This window comes from Stylophora pistillata, chromosome 11 (assembly GCF_964205215.1).
Source record: "Stylophora pistillata chromosome 11, jaStyPist1.2, whole genome shotgun sequence".
Lineage (NCBI taxonomy): Eukaryota > Metazoa > Cnidaria > Anthozoa > Scleractinia > Pocilloporidae > Stylophora > Stylophora pistillata.
The window spans coordinates 30,230,871-30,255,261 of NC_142529.1; the positions used below are offsets into that span (position 1 = coordinate 30,230,871).

Sequence of the window (24,391 nt, forward strand, 5' to 3'; positions counted from 1 at the left end):
AATTGCGTACCCATCCCCTCCCGAACACGATATAAACTCCAACTTGTTGTCAGTTGACTGTTGTTGGGTTTATAGGGGTAAGGAAAGGTGAGGTAAGGTAAGCCTAAGAAATAACAGAAGATGAGGCGGATGGAGCTGGAAAATTAACAATCTTGAAAAAAATAGTGACGTTCTCTTTAACTTGAAAGAAAACTGAAGAGGACATTTTTAAGATTACGCTAAAAAAAAAGCTTCAATTTTTATTCCTCTTTTAAGCGCCCTCTTACCTTGGACAAACCATTGTCGAAGACAACCATGGCATTAAACTGGGTGTCGTTGCGATTCGCGCTGTAGTTAGTTACTAGGTGAACATCGATTTTGTAGGACTTGTTAATGTCACTGGCGAGATGAATCTGCAAAGAATCACGGGTAGCAAGCATCTGTACGTCCTTGAATATACCAAACAGCCGAGGAAACCCGTCAACGTGTGCCTATAGAGAAATTAAAAACGTCACTATGCGTCGAACTGAACGCAGCACTCCCACAAAACCCGCGCATTGCGATCTGAGAATTGAGAGACGCCTAGAGACGAGGAAAGCTTAAACCTGCTTAGCGAGGCTATATTTTGTGTTCAGCGGTGCTTCTTCAAGGAGACAAATAATAAAAATGTTTCCGCGGAGTGACCTCATAAATGTTTTAATAAATCTCTTCAGTTAATTTCATCTTTTCTTCACCGGTTGGTTAGAGAACCAGGTGGTATGGACGGTCGACATCTAATTGAAGCCTTCGGTTGTCTCCCGCTTGCTGCTGAGCAGTTACAGTTACACTTAACAGTTTCGTAAAGGTGCATTACTGCTTTTAATTACCTTCACGAATGGAGCTGAATCCATTCGAGCTTTCAGGAAAAGCTTAGGATTGGGATTGGAACCCGACGTCGAGGAAGATAATGGAGTGATATCGTCCATTGTGGCAGAATCTTCATCTGATTTGATTTTAGCATCTATTACAAACTGGAGTAATGAGAAAAACTGATTTTAGAAACGAAACGATTTCTGATGACAAAGCACTTCAAGAAATAACCGAGTAAGCACTTGTTCAGTCAAATCAGTGTTCAAAAAATGGCACTCATAGGAACGGAACAAACTGTGAGAACAGGCTAGCAAGTTTCCGCGCAAACTCACAAATGTCTTAAAAGCTTTGCGAAAATACCTCTTCGGGTAACAGCGAAATTGCTCCCGTGGTCTCAATTCCAAATAAACTCATCTTGCCAGACAGAATGAACCCTGGTTTTATGGTTGGTCCTCCAAGGGCGCTAAGGTCGTGCGCTCCTTTTGCGACAGAGATCTAGAGAGAAAAGAGATATAGTCAGGGCTTGCAAAACCATTTTAAATACTTGGGTAGCACTGGAGTGCTTATTCCAGTCAATGTGCTGGACTTGTATCGAAAGATCCGTGCAAACGCTTTCGCCAGGTTAGTGCGTTGCGTTTTGGAGCAAGGCACTCTGCTCCCCAGTGATTTTCTCCATCCAAGGGTATGACAGGAAAACTTTGAGGGACGCTGGAAGTAACATGCTGTGAACCAGCTTCGAGTCAAGGAGAAAAGTACTGCCGAGTACTTCTGCCAAACTCTGAAATACTTGGGCCACAAGCGGTCTTGTGCTGTTTTAAATAAAGTAGTTGTGTTTTTACCTGTAGACCTGCAGGAAATCCTATCGTTGCCAGGGCGCCAGGTAACTTATGTTTGATGTTACACACTTCAAGTAGCTTTTGAAGACTAACAGGAGACAGCGAACCGTAGAAGAACTGTTCAGCGGATTTATCAGACAATCCCAAGGACAAATGTCCAGTGACACAGCTTTGCTGAATAGAAAGTGATCGAAACGATGCATCATGGATGATCAAAATACTTTGATGTTTTGCACGAAATTATTTTTAGTCCCTGTCTAGTTTATGTAACATCCGTAGGGGCATATCTCTTTAAAAGAGAACACGCACTTCAAAACTGCAGAGGGGACGCTATCTCGTTAATAGTCTCTAAGTACGAACAGAGCAAGAATCGTAACATGAGTACAAGGTTTACTTCGGGAAAGGAATACAGAATTGTAAGTACAATTAAAACATATTTGCTGTTTGAATTAGTTCAGGGACATTACGGCGCAGTGCCTGAAAGTGATTGTAATTTGTCCATTTCGGTTTGACTCTATAGTGCTTCTAGAAAGAAAGAGTGCAGAAATAAATTTCACATATTTCCTAAGCTGCTGAGGTCTAATACAAGTTCAAAACACTTTGATGTTACACCTTTTTTTCAATTTATCTTTCTTTCATCAATGTATGCTTTACACACCTTGATAGATTCGTTTTCTCGATTGCGCGCTGCGTCGCACAGGGAACCCAGCTCAAGGTCAGCTTGACCAGTAGCGCTGCTCTTTTGTGATTGGCCAATAGGTACTGATAATCTGAAATAAGAAGAAAAAGTACTTGCAATTATTAACCTTTCCCCTCCAATAATCTCACCTATCGCGGGATGTTGTATATCCGGAATTATGTTAGTATGTAGCCTTCAGAGCAGGCCTAATTTGGCGAGTGAATGCTCAGAGTTTTCTTTGTAAAAATTAGAGTTGCCATCTTTGTTTTTATGGCAGTAAAGGCAGGTGAAGGGAGTGGGTGGAGCAAAAAGGCTCTTGAGCATGACAAGGTGGCTTTTAATTAACACAGAGAAAACAATTCCGTGTTAGTCAACTCACTGACTGTCCTCCGTTACATGTACACCACGCCTCTTTAAACTTTTCCTTAACTAATCCGAGTTAATCTTCCCCAAACATTCTCAATCCTCATATTTCCCTTTTTTTTTGTTATGTTTTTTTTTTGTTTTTTGTTTTTGTTTTATTTTGTTTGTTTTTTTTTGTTGTTTGTTTGTTTGTTTGTTTTTTTTATCTTTGGTGACTGGATACTATGTAAACTAATCATTTTACGTTTTGTTTCTATTTGATCATGGATGTCCACTTTTTTTTTCTACTACGAAATTACGGCGAAATCCCGTGACACCTATAGATCCTTTACATCCAAGTTAGTTCTATCCGTCCTTACCCTAACTGCAGATTCTTTAAAGACAAGTACTCTATTCCAAAGGCTCTTCTCCAAACAGATCGGGTTTCAAAGTTTGCTTCAAGGTTTGCCTTGAGCCCTCTGTATGTTAACTGACCGCTGAACTCCCACCTGTCCAAACGCTGACCTTTCTTGTAAAGAATTCCATTAAGAGGGATGTTCATTTGGTGCAAAGGCTTCACCTTTAGTAACCCGGTGTCTTTGATCTTTAAAGAAAAAAATAAAAAGAATGACTAAAAAGTTATTTAAAATATTATGCAAAGGAGCTAAGTGTAAGCTCGATTCACCGCCATAATTGGAGCCTGGTTGCGAACACCGAATTCAGCGACAACAAAAACAAAACAAAAAAAACATAAACAAAAAAAAAAAAAAGAAAAAAAAGAAAAGCTGTGTTAGAATTGAGTGTACTTTCTCTACGTCTATTACTTTACTGCTTTCTGTTCTTGAAGTTCTTTCTTTTCTTTCTGTTTTTTCTGTAAATGTTGTTAAAAACAGCTTTTTATCGCTGCAGCTGATAAAAGACATTAAGTAAGGAGAAATAAAAAAAAAGCCTGTGAAGTAAACTAACTGGCTTAAAAATTAAAGACTATTAATGAATGGAGCACCGCTGGAGATCCCTTTTTTCATCGCGTAACGTGAGGCAGAATTGATTTGAGGAAATTTGAATCATTATCGACGACAGTGTATTTTAGTTGTGAGATCGAAATCTGGCACTCTTGATAGTACCTTCATTTTCATCTCCACTTGGTCAAACGGTGATACTGCTCCTTCTGCAAGATTGTGAAAATGCCAGTCGAGACTGATGGATGCCCAGTTTGTTGATGCCTTTAGTGTAAACTCACTTCCACGGCCAAAAATAGTCTAAATGAGTGAAAAGAATAAAGAAATTTTCAAATGTGTTTCGTAAATAAGTTGGCATCATGACTTTGCTTTAGCTTCAATATTCCCCGTGATTGGTTCAGAAAATTCGCGCTCATTTCTCAGCCGATCAGATGCAAAACTTAAGTCAATCGTGACTTGGCGTTTTCCCGCGCTTCGAGCAGTTTACTGGTTTTGACTTGGACTTTTCGCTGGGTCCATGCCATATCTTGTTTTGCTTTGACTGGCTGCTGTTGATACTTCTTCTGGCGCAACGTTCACCATGTACAAAGCCAATCCATTCCAACACAAAGAAATGCAGTATGGTATACAGTTTCTTTCCGTTACTTTAACATATTCTAATTTTTCTTTTATTTTAATGACGAGGAACCCCTTAAGAATTTTATTTAGAAATAATCCCTCCACCTGGAAAAGCTGGCACATTTGGTTATCCTTGTGCGTTTCCACGGGAATTGATCCTCTAGTTACCAGGCTTAAACCCTTGGGGACAGTGTCTGTAAATGCATGCGCCAGTGGCTCTCCTTTGAATATTTCAAATAGACTTTTGCTAAGGTCTAGAGCATGTGCAGAGAGCACTATTCCAACCTGTAAAATTCAAGAAAAGTGTCAGAATGTTGCTTGCAATTTCTGGAAAAGCTTTTGATTCAAAACTCAATAACCCGTAAGATTTCGTGTAATACTTACTCTTGATTCGTTGGAAGCATGCATGTCCAAATAAGGAAGTGATAGGTCCGTGAACAAACGCAAAGCTTGGTTCATTGTGACCCGACTGCTGGTAATTCCCGCCATAAGTACGTCTTCTCTTCCCCACTTTCCGCCAAAAATTTCCAAAGTGATAGGAACAGCCTTGACTCCAGTGTCTAAATATAAGTATGACTCTCCAGAAAATTTCACGATCAGGTCTTTATTTATATAAGCTTCCATAGAGGGTCTCATCAAACGAAGCACAAATAAGTTTATTTTTTCGATCGCTCTGACCAACATAGAAGACGGACTCGCGGATACGAAGGCCGTCTCGATGGTGCTGGCATCAACAGGTGTTTCTGAGTTACCGCTGAGCTTGACATTCCCATCCGGAAGTGATTCCACAGTCATATCAAAAACAGTATCACAGATGTTGTACTTCCCTTTAGCGATAAAGGATCCGTGTCCAGATTGGTGTCGATAAAAGAAGGTCACGTTTCGCAAGGTGATTTTCCTGTGTACTGTGTATATTGCTGCGTAGCCGAGAGGAACCCATATTGTGTCAACGCTCGAATTAACTGTAACAATTTTCAATCCAGGAACTGTCAAGTTGTATGGCCGTGGGAAGTTGGGGAGAAGCGGTGTCCTGAAGTAAGCTGTCCAATCATGCACCAGTTTTGTCACAGGAAGAGAAGCAGTAAAGCAATACGTGGATAGCTCCATAGACTGTGAATCTAGTGCCATTTTACCATTACGTAACTCTGCCTTTACGTCTTTAACAAGACTGAATACTTCCTTGTTGTAAATTTTAACGTTTCGGCTTAATCTTTGATTGCATAACGAAAAGGTCCTCTTCCATGGCTTGATATCTACTTGAAATGGATCTGCATTATAAAGAAATATTTTTAACGTTTTTTTTCCAGTTTTACATCATCATCAGTAACGTTTGGTCGCTTTCAACTGGGTTTCCTAACCGATCACCTTCACAATCAACATCTCATGTGTCTTCTGGGCATCTTACAAAAAAGATATAAAAACGATTCCATTTTTCTCCTGGCTCACCTTTCGAAGTCTCACACGATTGCTTTTTGTTTCCTTGAAAATAAAAATAAAAAGGTCAAATCAAAATGTTAGATAACAAACCTGAAAGTGCGGTTAACCCAAACAGTATGCTTCTGGTTAAGTACACCCCCACACAAACAGCCGCCCACCCAACCTTTTCACGTACACATGAGCAAATTGATAGAGATTATTCCATAGAAAGTGGGCACGAACAATTTTTATTCACGAGTTGCTATGCATAAAAAAAACACGCGATCGCTGCGCTCACTTGTTTGTTTTGTGATGCATCACAATAAATGAATAAAAATCGTTCAAGCACTTTCGATGATATGATGGTTTTGTTTTTTTGTTTTTTTTTTTTTTTCTTACTGACCAACACATTTCAAAGGCTGGAAACGAGCAACTGGGAAAATACATCATTCATCCAATCAGAGACAAGAACGATGGTACTTAACAGCGTAAATCTCAAAATTTATGAAATGAAGGAGTTATCTCAAATTTTCACCAAAAAAGATTCATGTAATAGAGAAATTTATTACATCGCTCGCAGCGCCCGTAGGCAAGATGAAGCGAATCCTCAGGGGTTTCATTAAGGGGCCTGGGCACCGGGCAAATTGACCGGTTGTGAGGACGGCTTTGCCCACCTGATTTGACAGTCTGGAGGAAAGTTTATCTTATAAAGATCAGTTCAAAGAGTTTTGCCCGCCTGTGAAAACCAGTTGCCCTCCTGCAGAAAACATTAATGAAGCCCCTGGAATCCTGTGTTCTAATTGGCTACCCGAGCAGGCAAGATGGGCCCATCTTGGCCGCTCAGGATGCCCGCACTGATACCGCGTATGAAAAAAAAATTGAATTGAACTACGTTCGTAATTCTTGGGCAATTTCGGTGATGGAAACGCAAAAGGTGGCGATGTTAGCAAGATTGAGACCAATCTGTTATCTATATTAGATAGTGTTACTCAGTGGCTGAGTGCTAATTATATAATACTCAACTCCACCAAATCTAAAGTAATGCCTGTGGGTACCCATCAAAGGCTTGCCTCTAAGTCGTTCTCCATATCATGTAACGACCGTGACTTAGAGGGATTAGGGTATCATTTTGTACAACGCAATGATACTCCTCCTTTTTGACTATTACTCAGTTGTATGGGATAGTTGTGGGGCTGTATCTAAAGGGTACCTTGATAAGCTTAATAGGCGTGCGGCGAGTATCATCTTGAATAGGGCTTTGACTGAAACAGATATTGTTCGTATTCTTGGTTGGCCTAGCCTTCAGTCTCGTAGAGACTATCTTAAATGCATGCTGGCCTTCAAATCTATGAACGGCATGGCACCTTCCTACTTATTTACTGATTTTACTCAAGCTAAGAAATATCATACATATAATACCAGGCATAGCGATTTGATTCGTCTTCCTTTGGCCAAAAGCAGTAAATATCAAGGCAGTTTTAGATATAATGGTGGGTGCACTTTTAATAATCTGCCCAAAGCAATAAGGTCGCCGGAAAGCCTTGAAACTTTTAGTTATGTAGACTTTGTATATATTTTGTTCAATGAGTTTTACCTTTTGTCTGTCAATTTTTTGTGTAAACTTTGTACGGTCAAATTTTTTTTCGTAGGGCTCTCTTTAAACTAGCTATGCTAAATGTGATGTCCCTGTTTAAATATTGATTAAATAAATAAATAAATAAATAAAAATAGGTCAATAAATAAAGCGGCAGAAGATAGCCAAAACAAAGAAAACAGAAACGACTCTCGTGAGTTTGTTGTGCTACAAACACAGCTGGCTTTCTTTCCTGGCTCTCAAGTAAACAAGTCATTACTAATTCTCAATAAAGTTAAATCTTTTTGCGACATTATAAATACTTTATTAACCAAGTTTGTTCGGTCAAGATGGCTGGATATCAGCCTCGTTCTTTTTTTCGCATTTTTATAGACCTCAACTTCGTCTCGGTCCATAAAAATACAAAAAAAAAACTCTGCCAGTATCCAGCGATATTGACCTCGCGCTTGGTTAATAACGCTTATATAACACCTAGATTCATGAATCGCATTTATAACTTACATACATACATACGTACGTACGTACGTACATACATACATACATACATACATACATAACAAATGGTAAACAACACAGCGTACACTATTGAGTTATGGATGCACGCGGGAGGTTGCTAAGCACGAAAGAAGTGTAAGAGTAGCGCGAGGCGATAGCCGAGAGCGACTCTAGCTTCTTGAGTGCTTAGCAAACCTCCCAAGTGCATCCATAACTCAATAGTGTACGCTGTGGTGTTTACCATTTGTTTTATAACATAACATTGATACATTGTAGCTAAAGAGTTCCCTTTTATTTAACAAATCGTACGTGACCAGAAAAAACAAGCGCGCGCGAAAAAATAGTCTTTGCATTTGCTCACGTCAGTAGCGTACACCCGTGGGCAAATGGGGGACACTAAATTGACCAATCAGAGTGCGCGCTTTACTTTGGTTATGTTATAAATGTTAGTTGACCACTCTCCATGGGGGCTTTTCAGGGCCAATTCCCACCCATCCCACCCCAGGGGAAGACATCCACAACACAGTAATCTCGTGCGTGGGAAATTAACGTCTGCTGCCCCTTACCCTGCGGGAGACGGGGCCTACGATGTATTCGTCCTTATCCGAGAAGACTAGAATATTCATCCATTTCTTGATTATAGAAAGGTAGCAAATTCTCCCCACTTATTTTAAGACCATGAGTACCGGTCCGGCCGGGGCTTGAACCCTCGATCTCCCGCACAACACTATCCGGCGCTCTAACCAATTGAGCTAACCGGGAGGCGATTTTAATGATAATCACTTTAAACGCTTATATTTCAATCGAGTTATCTTCGATCGAGTGTCGTTACACCGATCAAGGTAATAAAAAAAATAATAAAACTTAGCCCTCCACACCCTAACAATAATATCCATATTCCCCAAATTGTTCTACAGTAACTACACATTTCCCATAATGCTGATAGGGAGAGTTTCTTTAACAATCAGGGGTAAACGAGTAAAGGTAGCTCTGTTCCTTTAACAAACTGATCAGTGTGAATGGTCGAGGAACGTATGCGAATTACAAATAATCATCAACCCAGAGCAAGCTACCAAGATATGGCTTCAGACTATTGAATCAACCATGCTTCATATCACCTTTCCCTATTTTTTCGCCAGTCAAACACAACTGCAAGCTATGAAAGTCTTAAAAAAGTTCTAATCACTAAGCATTGCTGAATACTTACTTATCGGTAAACAATTCTTGGCCTCAACCGTGCTCTGAAACGGTAGCAAGGAACAGTTGGGAACAATTTCTTCGACATTTTCACCAAGCCTTTCGTTAAGCAATTCAATTTCTTTTGAACAGGCTCTGCCTTGAATAACTTCACAGTCGTCCTTGCAAAGACGTCTAGGAGACCTTTTATGCTTTCCGCCTTGGCACGGTGCGAAGAGGTTATAACAAAGGGCTTGTAGAAGCGAATCTTTGCATTGAGGACTCATGTAGTCCGTTAGGACTGAAGCGGCATGAACGATTTTCTTTTCTGATTCGTGTTGGGGTCTGAGTTGTTTAACAAACACTTTGGTGTCCTTGGAGATGTATCTTGAGCAAATGGATCCGTTGTATGGCCTGCACGTCCCATCACTTCAAAAAAAAAGAATGTCAAGGCCTGTTTAAGACATTTGGCCAGTTCTCGCGGATCAAAAGGGTACATACTGGATGTTTTTCCTTTATTAATTTCAGCATGCTTTGCATTTTAAGGTACGTCCTTAACAGAAGTGTCAATAGTGTGTGCATGTTCTGAGATTAAGTTCGTGATTAATTAAAACGTAAGGGTACTATAATCCAAACAGACTACTGGCGGAACAGATCTAAATCAATTTTGAATTGGATTTAAAAATAATTTTTAAGAATGAATATCCTTCAATGCTCAACCCCTCCCCTTGCGTGGAAGAATACCTAACCCTTACCCTTGCGGGAAAGAATGCCTAACCCCTCCCCTTGCGGGAAAGAATGCCTAACCCCTCCCCTTGCGTGGAAGAATGCCTAACCCCTCCCCTTGCGGGAAAGAATGCCTAACCCCTCCCCTTGCGGGAAAGAATGCCTAACCCCTCCCCTTGCGGGAAAGAATGCCTAACCCCTCCCCTTGCGTGGAAGAATGCCTAGCCCCTCCCCTTGCGGGAAAGAATGCCTAACCCCTCCCCTTGCGGGAAAGAATGCCTAACCCCTTCCCTTGCGTGGAAGAATGCCTAACCCTCCGGGGATCTCTCGACCTCACAGGCAATTTAGTTCTTACGGATTAATACCAATGCTTGTTTTTACTTTGTATTGTGATTGATGAGTGAAAGCAACTTAGCTGAGCGACTCTAAAATTATTCAAGGACTATGCATATCAAAGGTATAGCAAATTGGAAGTTAAAGTGCGCATCGAATCGTGTGCCAAACTGATATTTTTCCCGCATGTCAAAGGCACGCCAAATTGCATGTTAAATTAATTGCGTATCGAATCGTGTACCAAATTGATTGCTTTATGCATGTCAAAGGGCATACTAAATTGCAAGTTTCCGAAAAAAAAAATGAAAATCTGCGAAAGCGTCCGAGTTATTAAGAAAACCGTATTTTCAATTAAACGTTAATAAATCAGGAAGGTGTCATAATCTCGACCCTGGGCGAGTCCCTTGGGGCCAAATTGATAGCTTTTGTGCCTGTCAAAGGGCGTACCAAAGAGCATATTAGAATACGCACCGAATCGAGTGCCAAATTGCTTGCGAAATTGAAATTGATAAGCTTTCTTACATTATCAACGCACCTTATGACTGTCACCTTTGCTTTTCCACTGTTAACCTGTCCGTGACGGTTCTTGGCGAAACAATGATAGATACCACTGTCTTGAGGACCCGCATTTTTTATCCTCAGTCGAGTTTTGTGTCGAATCATAACTCTCTTATCATCGGTTGAAATGGACCGGCCATCTTTTCTCCATTTGATTCGAGGCTTGGGTTTCCCTGTTGCTTCACAAATAAGGGAGAGTCCTTTGCCCTCTCTGATCGTTTTATTTACGGGGGACCTGACAAATATCGGAGATCCTAGAAACAAACAATTATTCATTAATTTCAAGTGCATTAAGTCAAATTTTTCTTGTCACGGGGTGTAGAAATAAAAAAGAGGTGTCGACACAGTAAGGCATTTTGAAACAATTTAGATGGATCCTTTTCAAGTTTATTACTTGTTATCGGATTTCTTGTCCATTGTGGTCTTCTATCGTACCGAGAAAGTATGATGTTATAGTCTTGTTCATTTTCGGAGTAGCTTTTTAAAGGCAACAAAGTAATGAAATAAAAGCAATCGGAGTTCTTTTCTTTGGGTTAAAAACGTTTCTTTCTCCTTTGAATCATCGTTCTTTTGTTTTTGTACCGTCCGTTTTCCTAATTCCTCGCTCCCGCCGAAAAAACAAAGAACTGGACTAACATCCACTGACAGCTTTAAAGATTGATAAATTTCTATAGTACAGACGAAGCCAATCACTTTTTTTATGTGACTTGGCAAACTGTGATGTTCATTTGAACTATTCTGAGACTGTCGTAAACAAACAATCAACCGGACATGGAAGAATTCGGCTGGAGTGTAAAAATGTCCACCATTCTTGGACCTTGGATGGATCCGTGTTATTTTCTTAACAACATCAGCACACATTACTCGTCAGCTCTCAAGGGTTGAATAAACTGACAGACATATTCCGATATAAGCTAAACCACAAATGATCCCGGGTCAAATCGTGGGATTTGTGCGTGGGGTGGGAAGAGGTCATTGGGAGTAGAGAGTAGAGAGAGAACTCCAGCTTCCATAGTTTAAATGACTTAAACAGACCTATGCTGATATGACTTTGCAGCATAGCAAAAGATCCTAGGTTAAGTTTAGGGGAAGGGAAAATATTTCATGAAAATCGAAGTGGACACAGCTTGAGTATGTTGATCACGATTGGGGAGGAATGAGGAACTTTTTTCTTCAAGATCAGCACTTCAAGAAGACGTTTTCGTTGGATGCAAGATTTGCTGATCCAAATCCATGATATTAATTCGTTGTAAGGATTTCTTGTGTGAAAACTGTCTTTGGAATCTTTAAATTCACAGCTGATCCTTAAGCTAAACTCAGTTTGCATAGCACGAACAATTAATCTTGTTCGAAGCAAGCCCCCAAAATAGTCATCTCTTTAATCTTCTTTAGATATCTAATAAATCCGTATTATCGCAAAATTAAGTAAAGCCAAGGGCGACGGAAGTCTGAGAGCAGCAAATTCAATTTTCAGGAATGACTCTACATGTTTAGTGTTTGTGTTTGTGGTTATTTTGTTGTTGTTGTTTTGTTTTGCTTGCCCTAGGCTCGCTTCGTACTTTATCCGGACGCTGTATAAGTTCGCGTGGTTGATGATCCAGTTGCTTTCGAAGTTCACTGTTTGAACACAAGCATGGCGAACTTTATAAAATCCGATATAGATTATGTTGAACTATTTTTGTCCTATTTCATTTTCCGAAAATAGAGTTTTGTATTTAAGTGTAGCGATCTCAACCAAATGCTGGCAAGTGAGCATCACCGCAAAACGATTATACGTAATATTTGTACCGAAAAATGACAGCATGTTACATGAGATTTTACACATATGACGTTTAATATGAACTATTGAACTTACCTTTATTGTCATGATGAACAAACTGCAAAAAAAGAAAACACTGATCAGTGATAGGACTTAACAGGACTTATCTTCAACGCCAGTATATATATATATATATATATATATATATATATATATATATATATATATATAATTAGAAACACACATGATTCCCTGTTACTCTGAGTTTCGTGCTTTCGCACTCGTCTGACATATTTCTCGAGTGCGAAAGCACAAAACTCAGAGTAACAGAGAATCATGTGTGTTTCATTTTAGCCAGATCAAATTGTATTTCGCTCTACATTCATGTGTATTGAGCACTTTCTAGCAGCATTTACGACAATTTCCCACAATTATATATATAGTCGTTAATGAAACTCTCAGGCCAACAAAGGTGCACCGCGCCAGGAGGATCAATAAAGATTCGCAGTAGCAAAATTTTTTATATTTTTTTACGTCAGAAGTTGTCCATCCTCGCAATTTTTTAAACTTTGTATATATATATATATATATACAATACAATACAACATTCTTTCTTTAACGAAGGTGAGGTACATATAATATATATATACAACAATCTTAAAAATGAAGAAAACAGAATTCGATCGACTGGGTAGCTATAGTTACTATGGTTTGTCATCTGCAGAATGTATTTTCTCCCATCCTCGAGTAAACTTCGTTTTTTTGTGGTTAATTCAAGTTTTTATTCGACAGTTTTAAAGCGATCACTCTATTCCTAGCACTGGAATGAACCAACTCGGAAACATCGTAAATTAAAATCTTCGCAAGGGTGGTTACTCTGAGAACAGATCTTTGGTATCTGCTTCAGTGATCATGAAGAGTAACCCCTATATAACTAAGAGTTATTCAATGTATAAGTTCATTAACAAACTGTGATAATGCATTAGTGCCGGTGGGTATCTGCTCCGTTGAAGGTCCTAACCCTTGAAACGACAGTTTTAGGAACTCTTTACGATAGCCACTCAATCTACTATTATTAACTCTGGTAGTGGAGCCAAATTATATCACGAGAAAGCCCCAAGAAGGATAGCTCTATCCTTTTCAGTCTATCCTTGAACCCTATGTGATTGCTATCATGAAATCTAAAGCCCTCTAAACATACGCGACAACTCGATTTTTAAAATATATTTTTCGATGACTGAGTTTCATTTCAAGCTCTATGTGTGCTTCCCAACAACTGGTTGGAACCTATTTTGTCTTTCGGAAAAATCCAAGCCAAGGTCGAGAAGCTCTGTCATCCACGTAGGAATTACCGCTCATTTCTCTACATTGTCTTCGGTTTTAATTTGGAAACTTCAATTCACCAAATGGAATTAAAGATCTGACCTCGAGCAATCAACACGTAATGGACTACATTGTTTATTCAGTGTATAGCCTGAATTCCCAGTCACATTACAAGTACCACAAGTATCCAAAACTATTCTGTCATTGTGGTTTCCGTTCCTTCCTGTTCCACACAAACTACTCTTTTGAATTACTATAAAAATATCGTTACATAACGTGTTTGTCTTTCAAGATACTTCCCAAGGTGCACGTGTCTGGAGGTTTTGTCGGTTTGTTTGTTTTTCTTTGCAGAGTTTGTCTGCGCTCATTGTTTGGTAGAAAAGCAGTGGGATATTGTAAAATAATGGACTTTATGATAATGACTCCTTGGTGCGTTATCCGGTCTGAGGAAGAGAGCTTTCGAGAGCATGTACAACAAAAAATCCTCTTATCTCCTTAGGAAATAGCAGAGCGAAAAGATTCAGTCGACTGTTTTTCTGAAGGACATCTACTACGAGAAGATGATTAGGGCAAAGACGAGCTAATGTCTGTTCTTATTGGGAGGTGTATGTCTGCTACAGTTGACCCTAAAAAGCGTTGGCAGTTGAACTGAGCGAAGTGTTTGTGCAATGACTGTCATTAATGTTAATTTTTATTAGATGCGTGCTAATTTACACGGTTTTATTCCCTAAAACTGCGAAAGGCAAATAAAAACGGATGTGGCGAAGTCTGTGATAATCAACGACCTCTGCATGTTTGAACCTCCGGTTCATAAAACACTCTCAACTTTCTAAAAATGTTGGCGGCGTGGTTTCCGTAATAGACTTAAGCGATGGGGGTAGTGTCCCTGGCACTATGTTTTGTGTTTTCTTTATTATTTCTTCAATCTCACGTCCGCACTAGTACCAGGCGAAAGCGATTTAATATCAGAGTAATACTTCTGATGCCGTATCCGAACCTTACGAAAAGAGGTAGTGTTTTTCATGGAAATAAGAAAGAAAATGATCCAACGCTTCTGAATGGTACGGTTAATTTAATACATGAGATCAGAGTGAAGAGGCAGGAATTACGTGATAAATTATTAACTTAAGAATTTCCTTTCTTTTAGCGGAAGGGGTCCCCTATTGTCTGAAAAAAATACAAATAAACTGTCACCTTGCTGTTTGTCGTATTTCAGGTCATTTGAGACACGAAAGAAGAAAACAGGAAATAATCGCAAGTGTCAGTACAAGGATGACTTCCTGTCTTATCGGCAAATTACATGCACATGTTTCATGGTGCATGTCTTACACCCCACGCACGAGTTGCAATGCAAGGCCTGAAAGATGAAGTTCACCACGGCAATCGCGGCTCTTTAACAAATTATTCTGTCGTCATTCAGGGGAACAGTTTACCACAGTAGGCTAGAAATCCTTAGATATTAACGTTAGAGACAACGCAGATAAAAACGTCCGCCCCAAAAATGTTATCCGACCGAAGGCACTAATCCTCCAGTACAGCCATTGACGAACGTATCGCGTTTCTGATCTAATTTCCGTAATAGCGATAATGAGCGAGAAAACATGACATAATTTGGTTTAAATGCTTGGTCGCCAATATTCTATGTGGGGAGTAACGAGGTCTCAGCAAAAAAGCTACTAAAAATTTGGGCTAATTTTTCAGACGTTAATTAAATGATGAACCTCGCGTCATCAATCTTATTTAGGGGGAAGTGTCTCGCCAAATACCATCGACCAAACAAAATGATTGGTTTAAATTTTCGCAAAAGACATTTCAAAGTTTTGTTCAGTTTTAAAGTATGTTTTTGATGTAGAAGCACTTTCAAATAACTGATATTTTGAGATGGCTTTGGGACAGTTAGGAAAGGTCACTCGCAACAGTGGAAATTGAATAAAAGTTTTAAAATGAGAACAAATTGATAAATTAGCACCATGGGCGTAGTAAGTAATGAACAAACTTGGAATTAGCAACTCTAAACTTGTGAATAAAAAGGTGTCATCGTCCCCATGCTATGTCTAAGTGAGTTTGGACCACAAATATCCCCATCGCAGTCTCGTGAATTGGAACCCGCTGTTTACGATGTAAACACTTCTAACGCTTGTGTTTAATCTTTCATTAACTTAGCAGTAATCCTTGCGATGTCGCTGTCAGCCATTCAGCACAAAATTGTAACCTTTTGCACTTACTTTGAGCTCACAGCTTGGCGACAAGAAACACGTTTTGTTTTCGGAGTATTTCATCGTAGAGACAAAATAGACAGTAATTCACGGAAATTATCTGATTTCGTGTTTGTCCTTTGACTCAGATATAAGAGTAACCTTGGCTGCTTAGAACACCAGTTTAAGATTATGAAGCGTAAACATCCTTCCAAATTTAACTGTCACCAATGTTCGGGGATGTTTTCACAAATTTCACCAGAGTTTTGGAATGAACGCGAACAGGCGTTGAGTCGTGCTGGGAAAATATGGGAAAGTATGCACTTCCCAGCAAAGAATTTGATATTGATTTCTGCCCTGCGGCGTTTTTTCATCCAAAAAGGATAAAAACGGAAGAAAAACATATTTTGACAAGCACTAGAAAAGAAATTTTGAAACATTGTGCATACAGCGAATTTTGCAAATTAATGCTCTTTCATTCACTATATCCTTCCTTTTTAAAATAGTTGTTTTTACTCTTCCTGTCTTAGGCCGAGACGAGGAATCTAAATTCAGCTACCAAGACAACATATTCACACATTCCTTGCCTAGCATGGTGTTGATTGTTGTACGGAGGAAATGCGTCTTCTTCGTAGAGGCAGAATACAGCGACCTGAGTGTTGCCTCGGTTTAGAATACTCGGACAATCCTCATCAAAAATAAGTTTGAAAAATGTTTTGTATGTTTTGACCAATTTTTTTCTGTTTCTCATTGTCACAGGTTGTAATCACTTCCATTCTGGCTGATTGCCTAACTTCCAGAAAAATCTTTATTTCTAGTGTCATTACCATTTTTTTTCCTTTCATTTATTTGTGATTTCTTGAAATTTAACGCTAATTAAGAGAAATCCTCAAATACCAGTTTGCAAGGGTAGAGAAACACTTAAGAGATGAAGATAGACTGAATATTGACATGGATTACAAACGACAAGTTTACAACTTTTTGGCTGAATCTTCGACATACACAAATCATGAATAGCCAAATCCTTTAAGGCCTCTTGTGACCTTCTAAGGTGTTAAGACTTTTCATTAAACCACTCCATCTTTATTTTAGACATGAGTTTATCTTCACTACAAAGAATGTGGATTGTAATTGATGAGCCAGGTAAAGAGGTCATGCCCAGATCTTGCAATTTACAAGTCAGTGAAAGGCAATCTGTGTGTCCATAGATAACCTTGATGATTCAATTCATTTTACCTTTAAAAGGGGAGAACTGTGATATTTTACCGCAAAGCTTACAAAAGACGTTGAGGACAATGAAAAGGCCAGAGTTTCTATTGCGAAATACTAACAGATTGTTTCGATTCGAAGGCAAAACTATCATTTATTAGGAACTAAAAATGAATCATGTGATATGTGGGAAGGGCAGGCGAAATGGAGCGCTCGATGTGCGAGGTACGTGCGTGGCTTTAGAGGCCATCCGATACGTGAGTTCCCCTGATGTGGCGTGGCAAGACATCTTGTTATCTTTGTTAGGAAGAGCGAATGACGAACGACCTCTTCATATTATAAACAATTCCTCAATCCTTACTCTCTCGAAAGAGTTGTTTTAACATTTAAAGGCCTCAGCTGTAAACATCAGGCGATGCTTTTTTATGGGGTAGAAAATAGCATCCCTTCTCCTAATTCAAACAAGACATCACGCCTGTAAGATTTGTGGTACTGATAAAGTAATTCGTAATTCCAAAATGCTCCCACACATGTGGTTTCCATTAAAACGCTAAAATGCTCGTTTTGTTCACCATGTGCTGCAGAAAACTCCCTACCTCGAAATAAAATGTCAGTTTTAGAGCCATCTGCTGTGACGTGGTGAGATCCACACCGAATTGCGACCATTGCTTTAAAAATCTGCTATTAATGTAACTTGGCAATTTGGACACAATGGGAGCATTTTGCCACGACGGATTTCGCAAAGCCTCTTGATAAACATTACCATCGCATTGTTTTCAATTTCCTTATTCTACGTCACACAGTCCACTTTGTTTTAAGTCAAGCACAATCCTGGGCGCACAAATGGCAAGCAGTGATAATCATACAAGCAGATTTAATCTCGTTTCTTCATCTTTTCACACCGTAAAAGGAAAGCCCTTGATCTTTCCTTTAGATTTACAATTTATTCAATCTTCAAAGATCATGGTCATTAGTTTGATTACAGAATACGCCAGAAGTTGATTTCATTTTGCAGATCAAAAAAATCATCCTGCAAGAAAGTTCTCGATGGATCAGCTGCGCAACACACCTCAAGAGCTGATTGAAACATGGTGAGTTTTTGTGCTATTAAGGAAATATGAAACAAAAAATGAGTGTATGACATTTTTCATCGTTTTTGAGAAACTTAAGGTATAAGTAGATTGCCAGATTGCAAAGAAGGCATTCCTTGCACTTGAAGAGCTACAGTCGGTGGAATGTTTCCGTCCTTTAAAGCGGTATAGCCTCTTCATGACACACGTGACGAATAAGAGAGATTCGGCATGATTATCCTTTAAAATACCGAGTAATTCTAGAGTCGTTCCTTTGCAATGGATAAACTGTTTCAATCAAGTTAAAGCCTCTTCAAAGAATTTTTAAATTGGCTGACTTACAAAAGAAATTTTGCTGTCTCTGCCGATCGGTGTTTGCGTGCAGAATTGTCGCACGGTAGTGTGTTCCCACGTTGCGATGGCATCGTTCAACCATTTCGGCGGATTTCCTGAGACTTGTTCGCTTTGGGGCCGTTTCACTGGTAAATTACACCAAATACAGCCTATCTTCATTCCAAAAGAATGTAAAGTACTCACCTTCTGGAGAGTTTTGCCTTCTGCCAATCTTGAGTTTCCTTCGATGTCGAACATCAAGAGAACAACCAACAGGCTCATTTGGAGAAGAATCTGGCCCGCTCTCATGATGTGTCGGAGATATGAACGTATTTCTTAAGCCTATAAATAAATAAATTGTATCGAATTAATGACCGTGACAGCTTCCACTCCTAGAGGCACGCGCTGAAGAATGAAATCGACGCCTATCCTGAAGTACAGCGTTCTGATCTTCCTTAGTTCGATGCCACCTGGTAAATGTGGCCTGCTCGATTGAGATCATGTTTACCTATGCGTGGTGGACCACACAAGATGACAAGCTTTTTAATGACACACCCCTCGGATTAATCAACTTGAAGTGATCGACTGGTAAGACAGAAAACTAAAACGCAATTGAAAAAGACAGCTCGGAGTCCCACTGACGAGACATCTAATATCCTCAACGCTGTCATAAGTCGCTTCTAAATTTGGCTAACAAGATCATTACAATGTACTTTGCAGTTTTTCTGAAGCAAAATCTTGTCTTTCCATGCATGCGGTTTTTCGAACAGATAATGACTATCGTGGTCAAAATTATCATAATTTTGACCATGATCACGGTTTATCATTACTGATGATTTAAGTAACAGAACTCGTGAAATGGTCACTTTGAAAACTGTTAGTTTGTTATTCTGCGACTTGATTTAATCTACCTACCAGAGGACACGTGCTGTTGTTAGTATTGTCTTAGTATGTATAAAACTGTAAGATAACTTCCGACAACTCGGGCCATCTGTTTAAAGAATTATTTCACGTCAGAGGAAGTTTTGAACATAACAAGATTTTTCCGTACTGGCAAAGCCTCAAAGCTGGCAATGAGGCCACGATAGATGACATTTGACCGCACAAGCATCCTCAATAAGAGACATTTACCGTGAGAATATTCTTCGGACATAAGCCGTTGCGGGAACCAGACCCACAATTAACGCCAAACCGACCTTATCTTATCTTTTATCTCATCAATTAGAAATATTCTTAACAAAATTCTAGTGTATACTCTCATTACACTAATTGAGGAATATTGGGAAAGCTGGACAACCGCAACGGAGAAGTTTTGGATTCTAACAGCTCTCTTTAGAAAGGGAACTATTGCGTTCCTGCATAAAGGATTCATGAATATTACAATGACGAATGTGATGTGACAGTTAGGGTCATTGTTTATTGTGGGAACCAAAATTCTTCAGTAATGCAGACAGCAGCGCGTCTTTCATTAGCAGGATATTAGCGAAAATTGTTTTTCTAAAGAAATGAATAGCACTGATACTTATCTCCTGGAGACGCACGGTATGTACGAATCTTAGCAGCTCAAATTAGACACACGAAGGTTGCCAAATTTGTTCTAGTAATGTCCTAAGCTGTCACTCTACGGCATTATTCTCTAGGCGCCTGCGAGGCGACCCGCTTGAGATCCATTTTGGTCTTTAATTGAAATATTATTGCATGCAATTCACTGAGCTGTCGACACTCTTCGGGTTGTTAGAGGACAAAAAGGACAGGCTTTGGTGTAATTCTAGAGTAGAAGTTCACACGCAAGTTCGACTATCGATAAACGCGCGACTTCGACTCAATTGGGATAGCCATCGTGTATTACAGCTGCTTGACTGCGCCTTCCCTTATCATAAAATAGAATTTATGAAGCACTAACGTGTCAGACAAACTCGTCAGGAAATGATTGACAAGTCGTACAAATGCCTTTCAAAATAGTACTTATTTCAAACAAAAATTGACAGTTACGTGGTGAGCAGGAATTTAAAGTTTTAATTGTTTTAACTGAACGAGCGCTAGAAGTTCCCCGTGTCTTGATGAAGATCCTTCTCTTTTTTGACGCGTATTAGATTTTCTTTCTTTCCTGGATGCATTTTTCCAAAACCCCTAATCCTTTAATTTCATTCTGTTACCCAAACGTATCGTTCTCACGTCAATAAATGAAGAGTCATTTCCTTAGTTCACTGACTTTTCAGTCCACCGAGTTAATCATTCCGATGTCTGAGGTATTGCTATATCAGTGATTCATGTTTAATGAACTGGGTGTGCGTTCTCTGACACAAAAATTATGCTTTAAAAACCCTTCGAGCCGTTTTGTTGGAGTAGGATTTTAATTCAAGTCGACAAAGTGCCCGTTTACGTCAAAAGACGGGTTCATGATGACAGGTACGCATGAGCAATGCGTATTAATCCTTCTCTGATTTTCTTGTCCTTGTCAGAGAGAACTTATTTGCACCTGGAGGCAACTAAATGCTATCCAATGTAAAATATGTTCTTGTTATGTAACTTTATATTTTCTTTCTCAACTTTTCTTAAATAAATTTCTAAACAAACACTGGTATTAGCTCTACTTCCATGCAATGTATGAACGCAATGATCCATTGCCGATTACTCTGTTACGTTTATTCCGTTTTTGGGATGGAGTTTCACCCATGTGCGAATGAGTCGAATGCGTGGTTGGCTATAGTCAGCTACGAATATCGTCCCGTTCCACATTCCTCATGGCCCCTTGATGTATTAAACGAGCCTGGTCAATTCATTGCTGAGCCCAATCACTGGGTTGTATTAGAAATTGTCCAACCGATCTGATGGTATATTTGTTCAACTGAACGAGCGAGTCAATCAGCAGTTAAGTTGATCGAAGGACAGCTGATATGACCACATACGATGACTCAACACTAAAGCTAGCTTTTTGAAAGAAGGAACATGGTATATTATAAATGAAAAGAGTCGTATTCTGGTCTAACTGGTTGAAATTATCGCATGGAGCCTTTAGCTCTTTCACTCGAGCATTTATTTTTGAGAGGGAGAATTTTTCTAATCTGTCTAATGTATGCATATACATTAAAATGTATTTCCAAAAACATGTGCTGACTAGATGCAGTCCAAAAAATGATTAGAGACTCTATGGATGGAAACAATGGATCCGAGTACAATCCCAAGTAAATTTGGCTGGCTCGCCCACTCTACAATCTGTCTAAAGCTTCTGAAGCTAAGCACACACCAAATTAGGATTATCCGTGGTGTAGAAAAAAGTGTATTAAATAAACTGCGTTGTTCTCATATATAGCAAACACATTTCTAGAAAGCTTAGAATTGCGATACGAAAATAGACAACCCAGGTGTTCTAAAAGCAAGGGCTGGTGGTGACGAGGCTTCGCAGGCCTTATCCAAATTGCCTCCTTTGTTTGATCCAGATATAAGACGATTTACAGTTTCCTCAGGCACAAATTGTTTTTGTTTTGTTCAGTTTTAAAGTACGGAAATTGTTTTGGGGGAATTCTTGGATTGTGTACTATTTAAAACAGAGAAATCTGGCCAATTCCTTGTTAGTTACTGTCCGGATTCTATCACCGCCGTTTGAACAGTAGGTTCCCCGATCCATCAATGCTATTCGAAGGACATTCTTGTGATGATATAATTTACCATTTAGGTTTAACGAAAAATCAACTCAATCGATCTTGTTTTCGTGCCACAGTTAGGTTTAGGTATCTTTACATGGCATTCCTTTCTGATCACCAAATATTATTTATTTGCTTATAATTTGTAAGTTCATAGCATTTGACCACTAATATTTCCAAAAATGTGTAATCTTCTCCGCGGGTAGTATTGGATTGATTGAGATTTGATAAACACATCTTAAATCTAATTTTCACATCCCAGGCACGTGTGTGTCAACACGAATATTCTTCATCCATTATGCTTAGCTGGACGTTCGTTCGACTGTCAATCAGCTAGCCACGATGAATAGAAAAACTTAACGTGAGGATTGATCTACAAGTTTCATGCGTGCTGGAACGCCCTAAATTGTCGACACTCAATTGAATATTCTTCAAACAATTCAGCTTTTCTGATCAGCATGTGCTTTATCGCCTGTTTAGGTCATTTTGAGGGGAAGGTCAGTTGTGATACGCATGTTCAAGCTATAAGGAACATCATTCGTGATCACTTGCATGGTTTTGCAAACAACCAAAGTTATGAACAGACAACAGAGGGCTTCAGCTTTGCCCTTAAGATTAGTTTGGTGATTAGTCCTGAAATCATGCCTTTTTTTTCTCCCCTTACAACTTCTGTGATAATTTTAAACCTTTAATTTTCTCGTGAACGCTTCACATTGAAAGAAGAGCAAACCTACAGGAATTTTTTACGAATACAAAACATAATTTGAGATGAATAGAAAATTTATGCCAAAGATTCAAGGAAAATTTCAATGGATTTATAGTGGTGATCGTTATTTTCACTTCCAAACGTTCAACTTACTCTTGGCCGGGCCAGAAAGGAGAAATATACTGCTCAAACATTTGTCTCTTGACAGCGCAGGCAAACTTCCAAGACAAGAGGACAAGACATCACCTTTCTTTATCTTGCGTGGACCTTCAAAAACAACATTCTTTAAACGATGACAATATCTTCCGGTTGCCTGCACTTGGATACCCATGTATATGGCAAATTACAAAGATCACGTGAATGCTTTCTCTCGCCAAACTGCGAGTGACAGCTTGCATGTAGCTTGTTGCTCAGAATTCGCTATCCCTCTAACTCTGTTTAAAAAACGATCGCTTCGGCATTATTGGTAGTTTGAGATGGCCTACTTCATTCTAGAGTTCACTATATAGCTCTGGGTCTGAGCACCAGGGCGCGAAGTCCGAATTCGAAGGTATGACGTTCAGTTTCCCGTGAAGAACTCAAATCTTTCTTTGTACAAAACTCTTTCTCATTTGACTTTTGAGCTCAAAAATCGTCATGGTTCTTTTTCCTTTTTAATTTAGCCTTTCTACTCTGAGAGTTTTTTTCGTGTGATATGCCATCTTTGTCTTATTTTAGTCGTCGTTCTTCATAGATGACTGTGTGAACGTTTGGTAAATCTATTGCTTGATAGCAGACAGAGTTTGCATGTCATTCAAAGACAATTTACTATAGAAAGCTTAAGGTAAGTGTGAGATTTACAAATCCTCTGGACAGTTCATGCCCTTTCATTTTCCTTGCACGAGAAATTGAATGCTTTCGCACAGTTTTTATCACGAGTGGTTTCACTGATTTCACTTTCGGACAGACAAAAACAAAGCAAATTGCTCTTAGTTAAAAAAGGAAGGATCAAAGAAAAACTTCACACGAAAGAAAACTCGATACTCTTCTCGGCACGATATATAGTCAATTTCGTTAAGTTCAGGTAATTTGCTGTACACATAACAGTAGCTCTCTGCAGCCTTACTGATAGTAGTATTAAAGCAACGGCAGCCATATTTGACGAGTAATCTGTTCGAAAAAGCCAAGTCTTGGATCCCCGATACAAAAAATAGTCAGTTTAACATCGTAATAAATTAGCTTTAAGCGGTTGCTCATCTACTCCCATACAGCTTGGAGTGTTATTCCCCTGCTAAAATATGAAAGATTTCCGTCCAACTTCATGTTGCAAGAGCATCGTTGTCTGTTCACCCGCATCTTCTGATCCGCGAACTTTCACTGAAATGATTGATCTATATCAATGATCCTCGCTGATCTACATCAAACATCTACTTCCAACATTCCACTTCACCAGTTATGTTAGATCGTATTGCTACCCCATGTTGCGTGCAAGGAACACGATGTTCAGTGATAAAAATACTTTACCACTTATCCCAGGCAGCAGATGTGGTCAGAATGAGAGGAAAACCGCAGGAACGAGAGAGAGTCCCATAGAGCAGAGGGGACAAGAAACA

General features: G+C 39.3%; 1 protein-coding gene across 3 annotated transcripts in view; it reads right to left on the reverse strand.

Annotated features, from left to right (window-relative positions):
- The window catches only part of LOC111321181 (uncharacterized), a 31,084-nt gene that overhangs the window by 1,859 nt on the left and 4,834 nt on the right, over positions 1–24,391 (reverse strand). Inside the window, exons 1-15 of one of the 3 annotated variants that reach the window (XM_088738021.1) lie at positions 22,953–23,085; positions 18,654–18,791; positions 12,416–12,437; positions 10,538–10,814; positions 8,975–9,372; positions 5,709–5,741; positions 4,647–5,530; positions 4,368–4,547; positions 3,810–3,944; positions 3,066–3,289; positions 2,323–2,434; positions 1,668–1,838; positions 1,189–1,323; positions 846–989; positions 267–470 (exon numbers count right to left, since the gene is read on the reverse strand). In XM_088738021.1, coding sequence (XP_088594147.1) covers positions 267–470; positions 846–989; positions 1,189–1,323; positions 1,668–1,838; positions 2,323–2,434; positions 3,066–3,289; positions 3,810–3,944; positions 4,368–4,547; positions 4,647–5,530; positions 5,709–5,741; positions 8,975–9,372; positions 10,538–10,814; positions 12,416–12,437; positions 18,654–18,758 — 3,024 coding nt within the window. In that variant the 5' untranslated portion in view covers positions 18,759–18,791; positions 22,953–23,085. Of the gene's footprint in view, positions 1–266; positions 471–845; positions 990–1,188; positions 1,324–1,667; positions 1,839–2,322; positions 2,435–3,065; positions 3,290–3,809; positions 3,945–4,367; positions 4,548–4,646; positions 5,531–5,708; positions 5,742–8,974; positions 9,373–10,537; positions 10,815–12,415; positions 12,438–18,653; positions 19,135–22,952; positions 23,086–24,391 lie in introns of those variants that run through there. The other 2 variants (XM_022923991.2, XM_022923990.2) reach the window with 2 other exon arrangements.